This window comes from Balaenoptera physalus (assembly GCF_965194825.1).
Source record: "Balaenoptera physalus genome assembly, chromosome: 20".
NCBI classification, from domain to species: domain Eukaryota; kingdom Metazoa; phylum Chordata; class Mammalia; order Artiodactyla; family Balaenopteridae; genus Balaenoptera; species Balaenoptera physalus.
This window is the reverse complement of record NC_138901.1, coordinates 51,887,527-51,904,600: the sequence shown is the minus strand read 5'-3', so window position 1 is coordinate 51,904,600 and position 17,074 is coordinate 51,887,527. Positions and strand designations below refer to the sequence as shown.

At 47.9% G+C, this 17,074-nt stretch overlaps 1 protein-coding gene across 3 annotated transcripts in view; it reads left to right on the top strand.

Moving 5' to 3' along the window:
* SMG6 (SMG6 nonsense mediated mRNA decay factor) overlaps nt 1-17,074 on the top strand; it is a 234,941-nt gene that overhangs the window by 103,725 nt on the left and 114,142 nt on the right. For all 3 annotated transcript variants that reach the window (XM_082443411.1, XM_082443412.1, XM_082443413.1), the window contains 2 exons: nt 3,149-3,317; nt 15,179-15,380. In XM_082443411.1, the coding sequence (XP_082299537.1) occupies nt 3,149-3,317; nt 15,179-15,380 (371 nt within the window). The remainder of the gene's footprint in view (nt 1-3,148; nt 3,318-15,178; nt 15,381-17,074) is intronic.

Here is a 17,074-nt window from a genome sequence, read left to right as displayed (position 1 = left end):
TTATAATTGTTATATCTTCTTCTTGGATTGATCCCTTGATCATTATGTAGTGTCCTTCTTGTCTCTTGTAACATTCTTTATTTTAAAGTCTATTTTATCTGATACGAGTCTTGCTACTCCAGCTTTCTTTTGATTGCCATTTGCATGGAATATCTTTTTCCATCCCCTCACTTTCAGTCTGTATGTGTCCCTAGGTCTGAAGTGGGTCTCTTGTAGACAACGTATACATGGGTCTTGTTTTTGTATCCATTCAGCGAGCCTGTGTCTTTTGGTTGGAGCAGTTTAATCCATTCACGTTTAAGGTAATTATCGATACGTATGTTCCTATTACCATTTTCTTAATTGTTATGCGTTTGTTTTTGTAGGTCCTTTCCTTCTCTTGTGTTTCCCGCTTAGAGAAGTTCCTTTAGCATTTGTTGTAGAGCTGGTTTGGTGGTGCTGAATTCTCTTAGCTTTTGCTTGTCTGTAAAGCTTTTGATTTCTCCGTCAAATCTGAATGAGATCCTTGCCAGGTAGAGTAATCTTGGTTGTAGGTTCTTCCCTTTCATCACTTTAAATATATCGTGCCACTCCATTCTGGCTTGTAGAGTTTCTGCTGAGAAATCAGCTGTTAACCTTATGGGAATTTCTGCTATTGATTCCTTCTGGTGTATTTTTCATTTCAGTTATTGTATTGTTCCTCTCTGCTTGTTTGTTCTTTAATTCTTCTAGGTGTTTGTTCTTTAATTCTTCTAGCTCTTCATTTCTTGCATCTTCTTGATCTTTGTCTCCATTCTTTTTCTGAGGTCCTGGATCATCTTCACTATCATTATTCTGAATTCTTTTTCTGGAAGGTTGCCTATCTCCACTTCATTTAGCTGTTTTTCTGGGGTTTTATCTTGTTCCTTCATCTGGTACATAGTCCTCTGCCTTTCCATTTTGTCTGTCTTTCTGTGAACGTGGTTTTCCTTCCACAGGCTGCAGAATTGTAGTTCTTCTTGCTTCTGCTCTCTGCCCTCTGGTGGATGAGGCTATCTAAGAGGCTTGTGCAGGCTTCCTGATGGGAGGGACTGGTGGTGGGTAGAGCTGGGTCTCAGCTCTGGTGGGCAGAGCTCAGTAAAACTTTAATCTGCTTGTCTGCTGATGGGTGGGGCCGGGTTCCCTCCCTGTTGGTCGTTTTGCCTGAGGCTACCCAGCACTGGAGCCTACCTGCTCTTTGGTGGGGCTAATGGCGGACTCTGGGAGGGCTCAGCCAAGGAGTACTTCCCAGAAGAACTTCTGCTGCCAGTGTCCTTGTCCCCACGGTGAGCCACCCCCCACCTCTGCAGGAGATCCTCCAACACAGGCAGGTTGGTCTGGTTCAGTCTCCTGTGGGGTCACTGCTCCTTCCCCTGGGTCCTGATGCACACACTACTTTGTGTGTGCCCTCCAAGAGTGGAGTCTGTTTCCCCCAGTTCTGTAGAAGTCCCGCAGTCAAATACCACTAGCCTTCAAAGTCTCATTCTCTAGGAATTCCTCCTCCTGTTGCCGGACCCCCAGGTTGGGAAGCCTGACGTGGGACTCAGAACCTTCACTCCAGTGGGTGGACTTCTGTGGTATAAGTGTTCTCCAGTTTGTGAGTCACCCACCCAGCAGTTATGGGATTTGATTTTATTGTGATTGCGCCCCTCCTACCATCTCATTGCGGCTTCTCCTTTGTCTTTGGATGTAGGGTATGTTTTTTGGTGAGTTCCAGTGTCTTCCTGTTGATGATTGTTCAGCAGTTGGTTGTGATTCCAGTGCTCTCGCAAGAGGGAGTGAGCGCACATCCTTCTACTCCGCCGTCTTGAACCCCGCATCAGCTTTTGTGAATGCCTCTAGCCTCTGGGACTGCCTGTTTTTTGGAGGGACGGTAGGGGTAACTATTTGGAAACAATTTCAAATTTACAGAAAAGTTGCAGGAATAATACTAACAGCTCTCTTACATACCCTTCACCCAGATTCCCTAATTGATAACATTTTACCATATTTGTTTTAAGTTCTCTCTCTTCCACACACACACCTATACCTAATGCTTATTGTTATTTATTTTAAAATTTTATTTATTTTATTTTATTTTTGGCTGTGTTGGATCTTTGTTGCTGTGCGTGGGCTTTCTCTAGTTGCGGCGAGCAGGGGCTACTCTTTGTTGTGGTGCGCGGGCTTCTTGTTGCGGAGCACGGGCTCTAGGCGTGTGGGCTTTAGTAGTTGCAGCACACAGGCTCAGTAGTTGTGGTTCACGGGCTCTGGAGGGCCAGCTCAGTATTTGTGGCACACGGGCTAAGTTGCTCCGTGGCATGTGGGATCTTCCCGGACGAGGGCTTGAACCCGTGTCCCCTGCATTGGCAGACGGCATCTTAACCACTACGCCGCCAGGGAAGTCCCTGTTATTTTTTTTTTTATGAACCATTTGATTGTAAGTTGTGGACATGGTAGCTTTTTCCCCCCAAATACTTGACTGTGTATTTCCTAGTCATGAGGACATTCTCTTATATGACAGTACTCTTATCACAATCAGGAAGCCAGCATTGATACAGTACTATTATTGAATCTACAGGCCTTATTGAGTTTGTACCAGTTGTCCCAAAAAGAATTTTAAGAAAAAAGTTTCTTTCTGGTCTAGGATCCATTCCAAGATCACACTTTGCATTTAGATGTCATGTCTCTTTAGTCTCCTGCAATCTGGAATGGTTTTTCAGTCTTCCTTTTTCCTTCATGGTCTTAACGTTTTTGAAGTGTACAGGAGATTTACTTTGTAGAACGCCCTAAAATTTGGGTTTCTTTGATACGTCCTCACTGTCAAATTCAGGTTGTACAGTTTGGGCATGAACCCTGGTGCCATCTCAGCACTGTGCTGGAGGAAGGCTAAAAGTGGGTGGGGGCAGGGGCTGGAGGCCAGGGTAGCAGCTACAGCCAGGCCACAGGTGGAGCAGAGACAGCTGTCTGCAGGGCGGACCCAGTGCCCTGGTTCTCTCTTTGTCCTGCTTTTCAGAATCCTCTCAGGTGCTGGCACTTGTCCTTCACTTCTGGGCCCAGCTGTCCTGTGGACTTGGTCTCCCTTCCCTAAGAGCTTGCTGCCGTCCCAGTGCCCCAGGCCTCACTCGGGGGCCACAGCAGACCTAGGCCCAGTTCTCACCCTTTGCCTCTGCAGCTCAGCTGTCCTCTCCTGAGGAGGAGGAGGATCAAGATGACATCAAGGTGTCTTCCTTCGTCCCGGACCTGAAGGAACTGCTCCCCAGTGTGAAAGTCTGGTCAGACTGGATGCTCGGCTACCCAGACACCTGGAATCCTCCACCCACATCCCTGGATCTGCCCTCACAGTGAGTCAGCCTTGCCCACCGGTGTTCCCACAGCCCCCGTCCTGCAGCCTGCTTGTTTCTGTCTTCCCTTTTCATTTGAACTTGGGTTTTCCCCTTCCCTGAACACCTTCCTCATCCTCTGACGTATTAGGTTGTTTTGGCCTGTTCTCCACCTGTTCCTCCTCCTCTCAGTCTCTCTTTCTCTCACACCATAGCTTGCTCTGTTTTGTTCCTTCCCCTTGATCTTGCTAATTTTTACTGCGTACTGTTCATACTCACCGTCTCCGCAGCTACCTGCTGAGTCTGGGTGGGTGTCAGTCAGTGTGTGTGAGAGACTTTGTTTCTTTCTCTCCCTTTTAGTTTATCTCTGTGCATCTCTCAGGCTCTTGTTGCTTCTCGTGCTGTCCTGCGCACTCTGTCTCCTTGCCTTCCTCTCACGACCTTGTAGTATGTGGGGAATGGTGAGAGCATGCACCCCTCTCTCCCACTCACTTCTTCCCTGTCCCTGCAGCACATCCCACCCCCTCTCCCTGTCTCTGTGTGTTGATGTGGGGTGTGTTGGTCTGGGGAGTATGTGTGTCTGCTGGGTGTTTCTGTGTAGATCTCTTTGTGTGTCCATATGACGTGTGGTAAAATATATATGTGGCAAAGTTTGCCATCTTAACCATTTTTAAGCATACAGTCAGTGGAATGGTACATTCATGTTGCTGTGCAACCAGGTAGGGCTATTTCTTGTGTTTGTAGCGATGTGTGAGTTGTAGATCTGGGTATGTCTGTTTGGGTCTGGTTGTCTATGTGTGTCTGGTTGTGTGTGTCTGAGTGTGTGTGTGTGTGTGTGTGTGTGTGTGTGTGTGTGTGTGTGTGTGTGTGTGTGTGTCCGTCCCCGGGGATTTGTCTATCGAAGGCTCTTTTGGTGTGCCTTTCCATGTCTGTCTATGTATGTGTGTCCATGTGCTGTGTCCATATCTGTGTCTGCGTCTCTGTCTGTCCTTGTGTGTGGATCTCTTTACAGGGTCCCTGTGTCCCCGTGAGGAATCTGTTTCACTGTGTGTCTGTCTCCGTGTCTGTGTGTTCATATATATGTCTGTGTCTGATTCTTGGTCCGTGTCAGTCCATGTTTGCTTTGGTCCTGTCCATGTCTCTCTGCGTGTGGCTGTGTCCTGTGGGAGTGTTTGTATATGTTCCTGAGTGTCTGTGCCCAGGACTGCCCGTGTCCATGTCCATATTTGTCTGTGAGTATGTCTCTGTGTGTCAGTCTACGTCTCTCTGTTGGGGGGCAAGGGATTTCTGTATATGTGGATACAGGGTCTGCCTGTATCCACCTGCCTTGCCTGTGTCTCCCTGCCTGTCTCAGCTTGTCTTGGCTTGTGCCTGCCTGCCTCTTTGCCTGACTCTGTTTGTCTCTCTCTGCTGTTTGTGTATCTGTTTCAGGGGTCAGCAAGCTATGGCCCATGAGCTCAGAATGGTTTACATTTTTAAATGGTTGAAAAAATAAAATAAAAAGAGTAAGACTTCATGACTTGTGAAAAGTATACGAAAGTCCCATTTCAGTGTCCATAAAGTTGTATTGGAACACAGCCATGCTTGTTTGTTTACACTTTGTCTATGGCTGCTTTCACACTGCAGCAGTGGAGTTGAGTAGTTGTGACAGAGACCGTATGGTCTGCAGAGCCAGAACTATTTACTCTCTATCCCATTACAGAAAAAGTTTGCCAGCTCCTCATCTATATCCATGTTCCTATGTGTCTTGTTCTTCTGTATGTTAGGGTCACTGTGTGTGTGTTTGTGTTTGTGTAAGAGTGTCCTAATGTGTGTGCACGTAGGTGCCTATTTCTGGTCAACTCTGTTGACTGTCCATCTCTCTCCCTCCCTCTCCCTTACTCTTTCTCTCTTCCTATCTGTCTCTCCCTTGGTGTTTCTGTCTCTCTCTCTGTTTAACTTTTCCTTCTCCCTTTCTCCCCTCCCTCCACTCCTCCCTCCCCCATCCGCCGTACTGTGGTCTCTGGCAGGTGCAGTGCACTCAGAGTTCCTTCAGGCTCTGTGTTGGGTGTATATGTGTGTGTTTGGGAACAAGCACCCGTACCAGCAGCTCATCATTCTTCTCCAGTGCTCTTCCCTGGGAGGGGGAGAATCCTGGAGGATGGAGGGTGGATGCCTAGGATGGTGCCAGTGGCATTTCTAGGGAGTGGGGAGGGGTGCTTCTCTGGGCTGGGGACCAGCCATGTGAGTCTCCCAGACTCATGGGTGACCCACAGAGGGAAGACTGCAGCAGAGATTTCTGGCCAGCAGTTAGACCTTTCTGTGTGGACTATATAGTCTGACTCTTTCCTACGTTTCCTTCGTCCCATTTCTTCCTTGCTCCTCACCCCAGGAAACACCCCTGGACCATTAAGCCTGCCCTCCCCAGGCCCCCCCCAGCTCTAGCTCTGTAACCATGTGAGTGATGCTCACAGCATCAAACAAATCTTTGCATCTTTCCTGTGAACCCTTCTAGGTTTCAAAATGCACTCCAGGCTGAGGCCTCGTGAGCCAGGGTTGAGCCTGAGCTGGGGAGCTGTGGACACACAAAGGAACAGACCGATCTGCTGGCTAGGGGGCAGCTGTTTCCCAGCAGTGTTCACTGAAGAGTTAACATGTACAGCCTCAAAGTTTTCAGGCCGTTAATCTAAGATGCCGACTAGGCAATTTGCAGTTTTGGAAAGAAACTGACAAGGAAGGGCTCTGCTCTCCAAGTATCTGAAGCCACTGCTTCTGAGCATGTGCAGGGGTCACGGAGTGTTCCTCCCTTCCTCTCGGGGGGTGGGGAGGCAGACCATCTGTCCCTGGAGCTTGGGCCTTCCCTGGGTCACCCCACCTCACAACCTTAGATATGGTCCACCCAGCCCCTGTTTACCCATATCCTGGCCATCAGGCCTGCTAACTCTCTTCTGCGACCTGTCTCCCTTTATCCCTCCTCCCTCATCTGCTCCCTTTGGCTTTTGTTTGGCTGAGGAAATGGAAACCTCACACAGGAAGTGCTGGGCTTCATTTGCTTAAGGTGCTGAATCTGTTTTCTCTGTGGATGCTGGAGCAAATGGCCCGTTGCCGGCTCATGCGAGCTGCTGCCCATCTTTGGGCAAGGGCTCAATCTGCAGCTGGGCACGTGGTCCAAGTTACATCCATCCCCAGCTGGGCTTCACCTCCAAGACTACAGAAAGGCAGAGGGGGTTGGGACACTCGAATCAAATTTGCTTAGTCTTTTCAGACTTTTCTGCACAAGGATAGCAAATCTGACCAAATAATATGTTGAATCTGATTGCTTAGTAAACAAGTTCCTGTAGCTGTAACTTACTTTTTGATGAGTCCAGTTTAGGCTAGCAAAGTCAGTGTGGTAGAGAATAGAGTCCCCTTCTGCACTGCCTCCCTTTGCAATCAGGATCAGCGGCTGGTTGTCTCTGGAATGCAAATTTAAGCATAAAGGAGGGGCTCTGCCATCCTGGGGCCTGACCACAAGGCATGGTGGTTTGAGGGCTGGTGCCACTGTTGGACAGAGCAAACCTGGTCTGACCACCACTGAGGGTCATCCCACCTCATAGCCTTCAGATCCAAGCAGTGGAAAGTGGAATAAGAATTTACCTCCCTTCTTTCTAGTTTCTCATGTAACTGCCTAACGTTCACCGAGTGAATACTATGGTTGAGAGATTGGCAAGGTATGGTGGTTCTTCTGTAGGTTTCAAAGTGACATCTTATACCCACTGATCTTCCATACTGTGGAGACTTTTCTTTTAAGGCTGTAGGGAATAACTTACTCCAGAGAGTTCTGTAGATGTCAGAACAGTAATCCCTCTGACACTCGTAAGGTCCTTGTGCTGCTCTTCATTTTGGAGGGTTTAGGAACGCTTTCAAGAGAGTAGGAAGGAAATGGCTTCCACTTAACGCCTCTCCTTTGCATGTTTTCACTGGTCTTCGCCTGCATTTGTTCTCTGCAAAGACAGATTCCTCACTGATCCTATGAAAAGGTGACCAGATAGCCTACATTGTAGTTTGCTTCTCCTCCAGAAATTCCCTACTCCCAAATTGTCTCCTTGACACATTTGGACCCTTGTTTAATCTTGCTCCCTTCATTCCCTTTCTGTCTTTCATTGTGTTACCATCTTTCCTTGCACAGTTAGTCATTTCGAAGCACCTCCACTTTTTCAGGGGAATTCTGAAGCGCATCAGTAGTCTCCTTGGTTCTCTCCCCTTTGCCCATATTCCTCTTCTTTCTGGTCAAGTTTACTTTTCCTAAGCAGTAGCCACTTAGGCACATATGGAGCACTTAGAATGATGATGACAGAACTTCACTGACACTGCAGAGTGACAAGGGCAGGATTTCAGGTCTGTTTGTGCCTTCCCACAACAGTGGCACTTAGTAGGTGTGTGTGCTGGAGTCAGCACGTAAGTATGTTGACTTCCCATTTGTATCTGTTAGGAGTCGTAATAGGATGGCTTTATATCCCAGGAGATTTTGGTACAGAGGATTGTAGCAGGGTGTGGAAAGTTGCCTTGAGCCACTGTAAAAGGCAGTGTAGAGTGCTTTGGTCTGGTTAGAACAGACCACAGTGTTTGGAGGGGCCGTCTACTTGTGGGGGTGGGGGTGGAGTGGGGAGCACAGTTTCTGTGCCAGGCCTCTTGTTAGAGGGGAGGGGCAGCTACTCCCCACTTTACCAAGTGAGCATGAGGCAAGTTGTGAATGTCAGGTGGTGGAGAGGAGCAGAGAAACAGGCTTCCATGAGCCTAAGCGTAGCCCCCTTGCACCCCAGGACCTTTGGCAAGGCTGGGGCAGTGGGACAACCTACCTCATTTCATAGTCTCTGCTGAAGCCAAATCTTCCCTCATCTTGATCTCTAGTTCTCAGTAAGTGAAAGAGTCAGGGGACTTTGAGAACATCCAAACCTAGCCCAGCTGTGGCAGTTGGTTTATTGCTTTCAGCTGGTACTTGAACCCAGGTCCTGGTCTTGGAGGCTTTCCCAGGTTTAATCCCCAGAGCTTTCTCTGCAGCTGTATGACACTGCGCTGACCCCGAATGAGGATAGGAAAATAGAACCAGTGCCAAGCCAGAGTCTCTTTTTCATTTGGAGTCTGGCTGTCTGCCCATGACCAGGGTTACATAATGGGAAACATAGCTGGGGCTCTGGAGAGCCCGCGTTTCACCAGGCTGCCCAGACCTTCGCATTCTGATGCTATATATCTTCCTAATTGTAGCTCGGATGCATTTATCACACTGTTGGATTGGAGCACTGTTAAAAAAAAAAAAAAAAAAAAAAAACTCCAGAAATTCCTGGACTTGCTGCTTTTCCATGGCTTGTCTTGTATAGTCTACAGAGCATGCTGGAAAGGGCTTGTAGGGAGCCCTCTGAGGTGCCGTCACACAGGGAGACATGGGGATATGGAGGGAGTATGCAGTAAGCTCATTTCCGCAGGGAGCCTACATGTGTTGACCCTGTAGACGAGATAGAAATTCTTGAGTTAAAAAGCAGCTCATTCACTCACCCTCATAGGGCAGTTCTGAAATAAGAACTAATCCCAAGTCTAATCGGCACCCCTTCAAGGACGCTTAATACGTCTTCCCAGAAGGGCATTTTGGGAGGTCACTAAGTAATAGTCCATCAGCACTTCCCTGAAGGAAGTGGTGGTGACTGTGGGAAGCCCCTTTGCTACCCTGGCTCCCCACCCAGTCTCCCTGGCTCCGGGTTGGGGCGTCAGCACTATAGCCTGGCACCAGGGGGTTCCTCTTCCTCCAAGTGCTGAGTGTGGGGCACACGTGATCTCTCCCACGGCAGGAGCCGCTGTCCCCTCCCCACTCCTCCCACAGGACTTCTTGTGAGAGGAAGGGGTGTTGGCCCAAGGCTCCAGTCTGACCCCAGCAGGGTACAGCCGCTGACCCCAGGGAGAGTACTTTCCAGCTCTGGGCTGAGGTTATTTGGGTCCAGTGTGTGCTAAACTAAGAAGACGTGTTGGAGTGGTTACAGCTAAAAATTTAGAGAGGCAGGAACCGTGAGAATCCGCACCAGGGAGGCCGCCGAGGGCTCCACTCATGCCGTGGCGATGTCAAGGTCCCCTGGGGGCTGCTCTTTCCCAAACACACAGTGCTGATGGGTTTAACACACCACAGTGATGCGACAGAGGCTATACATCTGAGTGTAGCTTGGGAGAACTGAAGTCAAATAGGCACTGACCTAGAGAGAGGTTGAGGGAGGCACAGTTAGAGGTACTTGAGAAATCCTGGAATGAGGTTACCGTGACCTGTTGTTGGCCATAGGGCTCCAGCTGCACTGCTTAGAACATGAAGTTTGTGTTCTTTGAGTAGTGCAGGGTGACTGAGCTGCAGATTGATTTTGCCCTATTGGGCAGAATTAATTTAAGTTGGGCACTCTTCCAAGGGCCCAAGTTGACTTGTTTGTATAAATTAGGAAGGCAGAAAGGATCTTCTTTAACTGAGTCTTGTATTTTTTAGTGGTCACCTAATAAACAGCTATTATTCTTGGAGGATGGTATCTTGCTGCCCATGTCTTAACTCCTAGAATAGTGATCCCTGATATCTTTGTCTCCGGTTTATATCATGGTGGCATCTGGAAAATACACTGTAGTTCCTAAATCTCAGAGGGAGCTGCATAGTTCTCCTCCTACCTTCCCCCAGTCTCTACCCCATTCTGTTGAGCTGCCTAGCCCTGATACCAGAACCAGATCCTCAGCCTACTGAGAACAGAGTTGGCATGACATCCTGGCTTTCCAAGGAGCTTACTAAGCTATTTCAAACCCAGGTACTATTCTTTTGACTCTACCAGACTTGTTGGATTCAGGTCCATTTCTGTTATTATCTGCTCACTTCCTGCAGTTTTGTCCAGTTGGGTGGGAAGTCCTCCAGGGCTACAGTGGTCTTAACGTTGGCCATTGAACCCCGTGTGAAGAGTTGTGGGCTATAATATGATGGTCCATAGGCAAACAGGTTTTAAAAAGAAGATATTACATATCTTAAGAGCATTTCTCTTGCTGTGGCCTTTTGCCTTTCCCCTTTTGTGTTTATAGTCCATGGACTTTCTCTTTTTCAGTTTCTTTGTGCCTAGTTTCTATGCCATCTTAGCTGTATTTCCAGAGCATCTCACCCCAGGAACCAAAAGACCCAACTCGTTTCCCATCTGTAGGACTTCTCTGATCTTCCGTAGCTCCAAAACACAATGCAGGGCTTCTTCTCACTCAACTCTTTCCGGGTTTGTTCTGCAGCTGTGGAGTTTGAATGTTAGTGTTTAAACAAGCTGGTATTACACAGGAAATGGCCACCTCCACAGGCCCCTGCAGGCTTGTAACATGGGGTCATTGTACTTGATATTAATCACCAGTCAGCCTGTTCCCCCAGTAAAAATATGAAGGGGTGTGTGAGGGCTCAGTCCTCCTTAGACTTGCCAGAAGGATGGCCTGAGCCCTGGTCGGGCCTTAGTACTCCATTCTCCAAACTGTCTTCCTCCTTCAGTCCCGTCCTCGGATGGAGTTTGCAGAAAAGTTCTTTCTTGACCTCTTCCCTATAAAGCTGGCAGATCTGCCTTTCTTTCTGAGTTCTAGGAAAGAGATAGGTTGTTGTGGTATAACTTGCCTCGCATATCTCACACCTTAATCTTTCTGAGCATGACGTAGTTGAGTAACAGATCGTATGAGAAAACTCCAAAATGGTAGAAACACAGAAACCCACTGGTCCACCTGAGATCAGGGCTTCTCAGTTCCTTGGACTGAAGCTGCTTTTCTAATGCTGTTTGCAGAGCTAACCCCAGCCTGAAGGTTTAATCTGATTCCCCAAGTCAATATCCCCTCAAACAGCCAGCCAACAGTGTGTGTATTGGTTCATTTCTGTGAAATGTGTTTCCCTAGTCACCTGGGCTGGCCTGGGCTGCATTGTATCGGCCGGCAGCTGCACTGCACTCAAACTGACAGCTACATTAAACCTTGGAATTCTGAGGCAATAAAAAGTAAATTAACTCTTATTTTTTTCCTTTCCTGGTGGAGTAAGTGAGTGCATGTCTGTGGGGAAGTGGGTGAGCCTTGGTCCTGAGTGCATACCTATAACTAGCCACTGCTGGTCTGTCCCAAGCTAGGATCTGGTGTTCAGACTCCAGCCAGAGGGCTGCTTTCCTGGTGTGTGGTGTGTTCTGTGGGGTTGAGCCACCGGGTCACCCTACCACTGCTGATCCCTGCTCACTAGTCACATCACAGCTGCTTGAGAGGCTCCCTTGCCACCATTCTGAGAGCCATGAACAGACTCATTGGATGCAGTTTCATGTTCTCTGGCTGCCTTGTGTCTGTTTGGTGGGATTTTTTTGGACTCTGGGAGCTTTCCCAAAGTATGAGTTGGGACCACAGCAAGCCAGAGGGACTTGCCCAAGCCTATAGCACTCTAGAGGGTCCATTTAGAACCAAAGGTGACTTGAGAATGTCTGAAAACTCTTTTGGGGAGTCATTTCCCAGGCATTTCTAGGAGATTGGGAGCTGTTTAAAGTTCCTCTCGGCCACCAGAATTTGACTTTGGGCTCCTTGGCCCAGGCCAACCTTGAATCCTTAGAATCCAAGGACTGGATTGGGGTGAAGGTTGGAAGGCACTCCCAGCTGGGATAAGGACTAGAGCAGGAAAAGGCTAACTTTTCCCCTTCTGCTCAGACAGGAAACCCTGTGTTCACCCATGGAACTGACCTCTCAGCCCAGAGGCCTGATCTGGGTAAGCTGAGGTAATGTTGCCCAGGTTCCAGGAATCACCTCATACTTCTGCAAATATCTTAACTTCTGAGTTCAGACATCTCACCTAGTTTTTCAGAGTACCTCTTCCTTTTAGTATTAGTTTCCTGACACTCCCCTCTGCCCCACCCTCTGTGGGGGTCACCGTATGGTCCATGGGCGCCCAGTCAGTTGTGTTCATGGTCGTGGTGCTCAGTGAGAGAGGAGAGAACTGATGATATGTGAAGTGATCGGGGGCCGTCCCACTGCAATACCAGAAGAAAGTGGCCACTCAGAATCACACACCAGACTGACGGGATCAGGGCAGAAATGACCCTTCATCGGAGCATTTTGTGTATTCCCTTGGCTCTGCTCAGTCTAGCTTGGCCCTTGGGCCACTTTACATTTCTGAGTTGGGAACTCAGGATACTTCCTATGTCTTTTGGCATCAGCTGCTATCTTACAAATCAATACTAGGGTAGGAACACTCATCCACTTCATTTTTGCAGTGAGTCTTAAGGTTTTGGCACAAGGTGGGTGGTAATGGGCAAAAGGCAGATGTGGGCAGGGGTCCCTAGTAGTGGCCAGCAGCCGCTGGGAGGAGTCAGTTTTGGTTTATCTGAGCCTTAGGGGACAGGGAGCATGGTAATGAGAACCACATGGTACCACATATTCCTTCGTCTTAGATCCAAGATGGTAGGGGTGGGAGGATGAGAGAGGGATGTGGGGCCTCGCATTGTGGCAGCCGTGGGTAATTTTCTGCTGCCTCTCCCTGGCTGGAGATGCTGCTGCCCTCACCCCCCACCCCCATCTACGTCCTGAAGCAGCCTTGACCTGCACAGCACCAACCAAGGCCCTCAAGCCAAGAATTCAGCTGGGAGACTTTTCACCTTCTTCCTTCTCACTGTCGTCTTTCCTGTTTATTTTCCAAATTGCTGCTCTGCAGCCGAGCAGTGCCTGTTGGCCAGAGCTCACCAGCGCTGTGGGATCAGACTCAGGCAGTGGGCTCAAGTGGCCAGCAGGGCACTGGGGGAGGAAGCGGGGAGCTGGAAGAGCCTCCCTGTGCGTCTCCCATGGGCAGCGCTAACCTCGGAGGCGGCCCTGAGCAGCCCTATCACATCCGGTGCTTGTCTCTGCAGCCGGGACCGGAGGATAAACTATCAGAGCTGTGGGGCAGTGCATCATTCCTCTTATTATTTTCTTCTCTGCAGATGGGGTCGTGGAAAGTTCAGTTCCTTTTAACCCTCGAAGTTCTGTTTATTCTACAGCTGGTAGCCTGAATGCTGCATTTCCCATTACATCACAAAGGGGCTCAGGCAGATCTCTGCACTAAAACGTGTTGCAACTGTTTATTTTTTTCCATATTTAAACATTTCTGACAGCCAAACTCAGCCGAGCCAAAAGATGGAGCTTTGTGAATGAGCCTGGTTGTCGGTGTCTGTGCAGAGAGAGGCTTTAGAAAACTCTCGTCCCTCCGGTGATTCTTCCCAAACATGTTCTTTTTCCTGGGCAAAGCCTGTGAGGCGAGTTACTTGTGCAGTACATGTGTGTTGATTATGTGCCGTTGTATGATTAATGGAGCTGTGTTCCGCCTGGTTCCCAGGACACTCTTGAAAACAAGATGTTTCATTTCATTGCCTTTTCCTAGTGCAGTGATTACAGTAAATAAACCAGTGCAGCCTCCTTCCACCTGGAGCCAGTCAAGGAGTCCCCACACCTCTATTCCACTTTCTCCCCCAGCATCACCTTCAGTGCCGTGTCCCTTGAATGCCCTCTTCTCTGCCATCTCCCAAAGGCTCCCAGTCTCCAGGAGAAACACATTGCTTAGGTCTGAGGCCCCTCCCTAGCAGATTTGGCTCATGCGCAGTAACTCCTCTGGGAAGATTCCAGGATGTAGCTTGCTCTTATAGCTCTCTTTGCTTCTTGCCTCTTGCCGCTCCACCTCTTGAGCCTAATTGTAAAGCTTTTCTTTGTTCTTCTGTGCAGCTCACTCCTTTTAGAGTACAACTTAGCATCCATAGGGCACTGCCTGTTCCAGAGTCCCTGGTTAAGGTAGTCTTCTGGAAAAGAAAGCCAAGTCTTGTACAGCCCAGGGCCTATGGATTTGGCAAGCCCTGGATCTGACTACAGTTTGGCTATTTGAGCTGCGTCCTGTGCAGACAAAAAAGAAAGCTCTTAAGGATCGTTAGCACCCATCAAAGCAGGGATATGAACCACAGTAGTTTTTTGACAAATGATGGTGACAGAGAAATGAACCTTCTTTTTCTAATTCTGCCCTGGAGTTTGAAATGGGGAGAGCTAGACTTTGCATTTTCAAGATTTCTTAGGTTCAGCTAGGACTTGGTGATGTGCAATTAGGAATGAGCAGTCATCCCAGTTTGCCCAGGACTGAGGGGTTTCTGGTGACATGGGACTTTGGGTGCTAAAACTGGGACAAATCCCAGGCAAACCAGAACAGTTGGTCACCCTATATCTAACCTTCCACAGGTGAGGGAGAGGAGAGAGAGAGGGATGGCCAAGACAGCACTGATACTGGTTTGTCGGCTGAAATGCATGGGAAGGTTTACCCTCCTGGGAAGATCGTGGCAGGCCAGGAATGTGGTTTTTGGTGGGTGTGTTTGATTGTTTTCCTACTTATATGTAGGAAGAGATTTCTAAAGCATTGTAGGGGACTGGGGTGGGAGGTAATAACCACATGACTCTTTGCCTGGTGTGACTGGCCCCTCTGGCTGCGTGGGAGGAGGGGAGATTGGCACTGTGTTGCTGTCTGTGTGGCATATACTTGGCTGGACAGGAGAAGGGGAATTCTGGGAGCTGCCTCAGGCACTGGTTGTCTTGAGTGTTTGAATAAGTGTCTCAGGCACACTGTCTGGAAAGGTGACAGGACCTGCATTAGGCAACTGATGCTCTTAAGTTCTTTTTCCTTTCTGGTTAGGATTAAAAACTCCCCCTAATCAATTTCAACTTTGCATAGATGGACACACACCCACCAGATTACTGCCACGGGCGCAATTTTGTATCCTAGCTTTTTGGGTTAGATTTCCTGGCAGATGCCAGCCGTAGACAGCAAGTGCCACGAGTACCTCCCTGCCCACAAGTGCTTAGAATACTTTAACTGGTTCCTCTTTAGAGCTGCTCTTCTTTTCTTACCTTCTTTCTCACAGGGTTGCTGTGGATGTATGGTCGATGCTGGCTGATTTCTGTAACATACTGACTGCAGTGAATCAGTCTGAGGTGCCACTGTACAAGGACCCGGACGATGACCTCACCCTCCTTATCCTGGAAGAGGATCGGCTTCTCTCAGGCTTTGTACCCTTGCTGGCTGCCCCTCAGGACCCCTGCTACGTGGAGAAAACCTCGGATAAGGTCAGCCCCAGGCCAAACATCCCTCCCCATTCACCCCTCCTCTTAATTCTCCAGACCTTTTTATTCTTGGGAAGTTTTCTGTGCAAACGGAACATGATTAAGTCATTGAGAAGGGTGTTAAGGGAAAATATCGACCTTTTAGCCGCTGACATCCAGCTCTGCGTCCTGAAAAAAAAAGCCCTCTCGACTTCCTTTGGTGTGTGTGTGCGCTCACTGGCATGTTGTATATACGATCATTTCCTCACTTGTTTAAATAGTGCAGCTTGTGTTGGCAGTGCTCTCACTCAGCTCCAAATGGTTTGCATCATGCTTAAAGCACCCTCCTTCCTCCCCCCTTTCATCCTTCCCCCCAGCCACAAAACTCTGCACTAGGAAAACAGCCAGGGCTTTTTCCCTTCTCTAAGGAGGAGAGTGATAAATAGGTGACTAGAGAGAAGCAGACACCATGTGTTAACTTACAAAAAAAGCTTTTAGGAGTATGAAGCATTCCCCGCTGCCTGGTTTCTATTTTTCTTCCTCCGAGGACTGTGTTTTAACCTGAACTTTTTCCTTGTCTGTCTGTTTATAGAAAACAAAGCCCATTGCCTGTTGCCCTGGTGGGGACTGTGGAACTCGTAGTCTCTGCTTAACAGTTGTGTCTGTGGCCAGGTGTGGAGAGTAGAGCAGTCCATTCTGCTTCACATTCCTGTGTAGCGGTTGCTAGGCTGGGGAAGTCGTGCCCACAGACCCTGGGAGCAGGGTCTCCTGCGCTGAGCGGGGGAACTCAGTGACTGACCCCTCTGTGGAGTCGTTAGTATCACATCCCCGAGGGGAGAGCCTTTCGGGGAGAGTCCACAAGTGGCTTCTCAGAAGGAAGTCTTTTGACCTAGATGAAGTATGTATAGAGGTGTAGGTAGTTGTTTTTGGTTTTTTGGGTTTTTTTAATGTCAGATAGTAAAAGCTAAATTCCAAGCATAAACTACAAATATGAGAGATTTTATGTTGAATATAAAAATTTTTTAACTCATTCTTAGTGAAAAAAGAATATATGTTCCTTGCAGACAAGTAAAAAGAAGAAAAACATATCCACAATCCCTCTACCAACTGGTAACATAACTGTTATTTTTGCTAATTATATACAATCATATTTAACTTATGGTATACACACACACTTTTTTTTTAACAAAAAAACTGGGGGTCATATTATACATGTTATTTATAATTTGCTTTTTTCATGTAGTATCTTTTAATGTATTCTTATTCGGAATCATTTTTGATGATCATTTAGTATTCTTTTCTATGCCAAGATTTCTTTAACCAGTCTTTGCTTTATTGAACCAAGGGACTGTCCTGAATTTTTGAACTACTATAAACAGGTGATTCCTTATAGTAGAATTTTTTTCATATATTCCCATTTCTATACGTAGATAAAGGTTCTAGACATTGACATATCAAAAACTCATTCTCTTTGGGTACATTTAATGGTTAATACTGGGAATGTGAGAACCTTTGTCTCTCAAGAGGAGTACTCATTTTATGCTTTTCCAATGAGAAATTGGAATAAAATCCTGCTCTTCTAGTCTCAGAAGGGAATAATAATGGGGAGTTGTAGTGTGTGAGGCAGAGGACAGCTAACAAAGTTCAGACTTTGTGGAAGATGTTCAGTTAGAAGAGTTGGAAGAGAAACTGGGTAGCCATGGCTTGGGCCAGGGGAA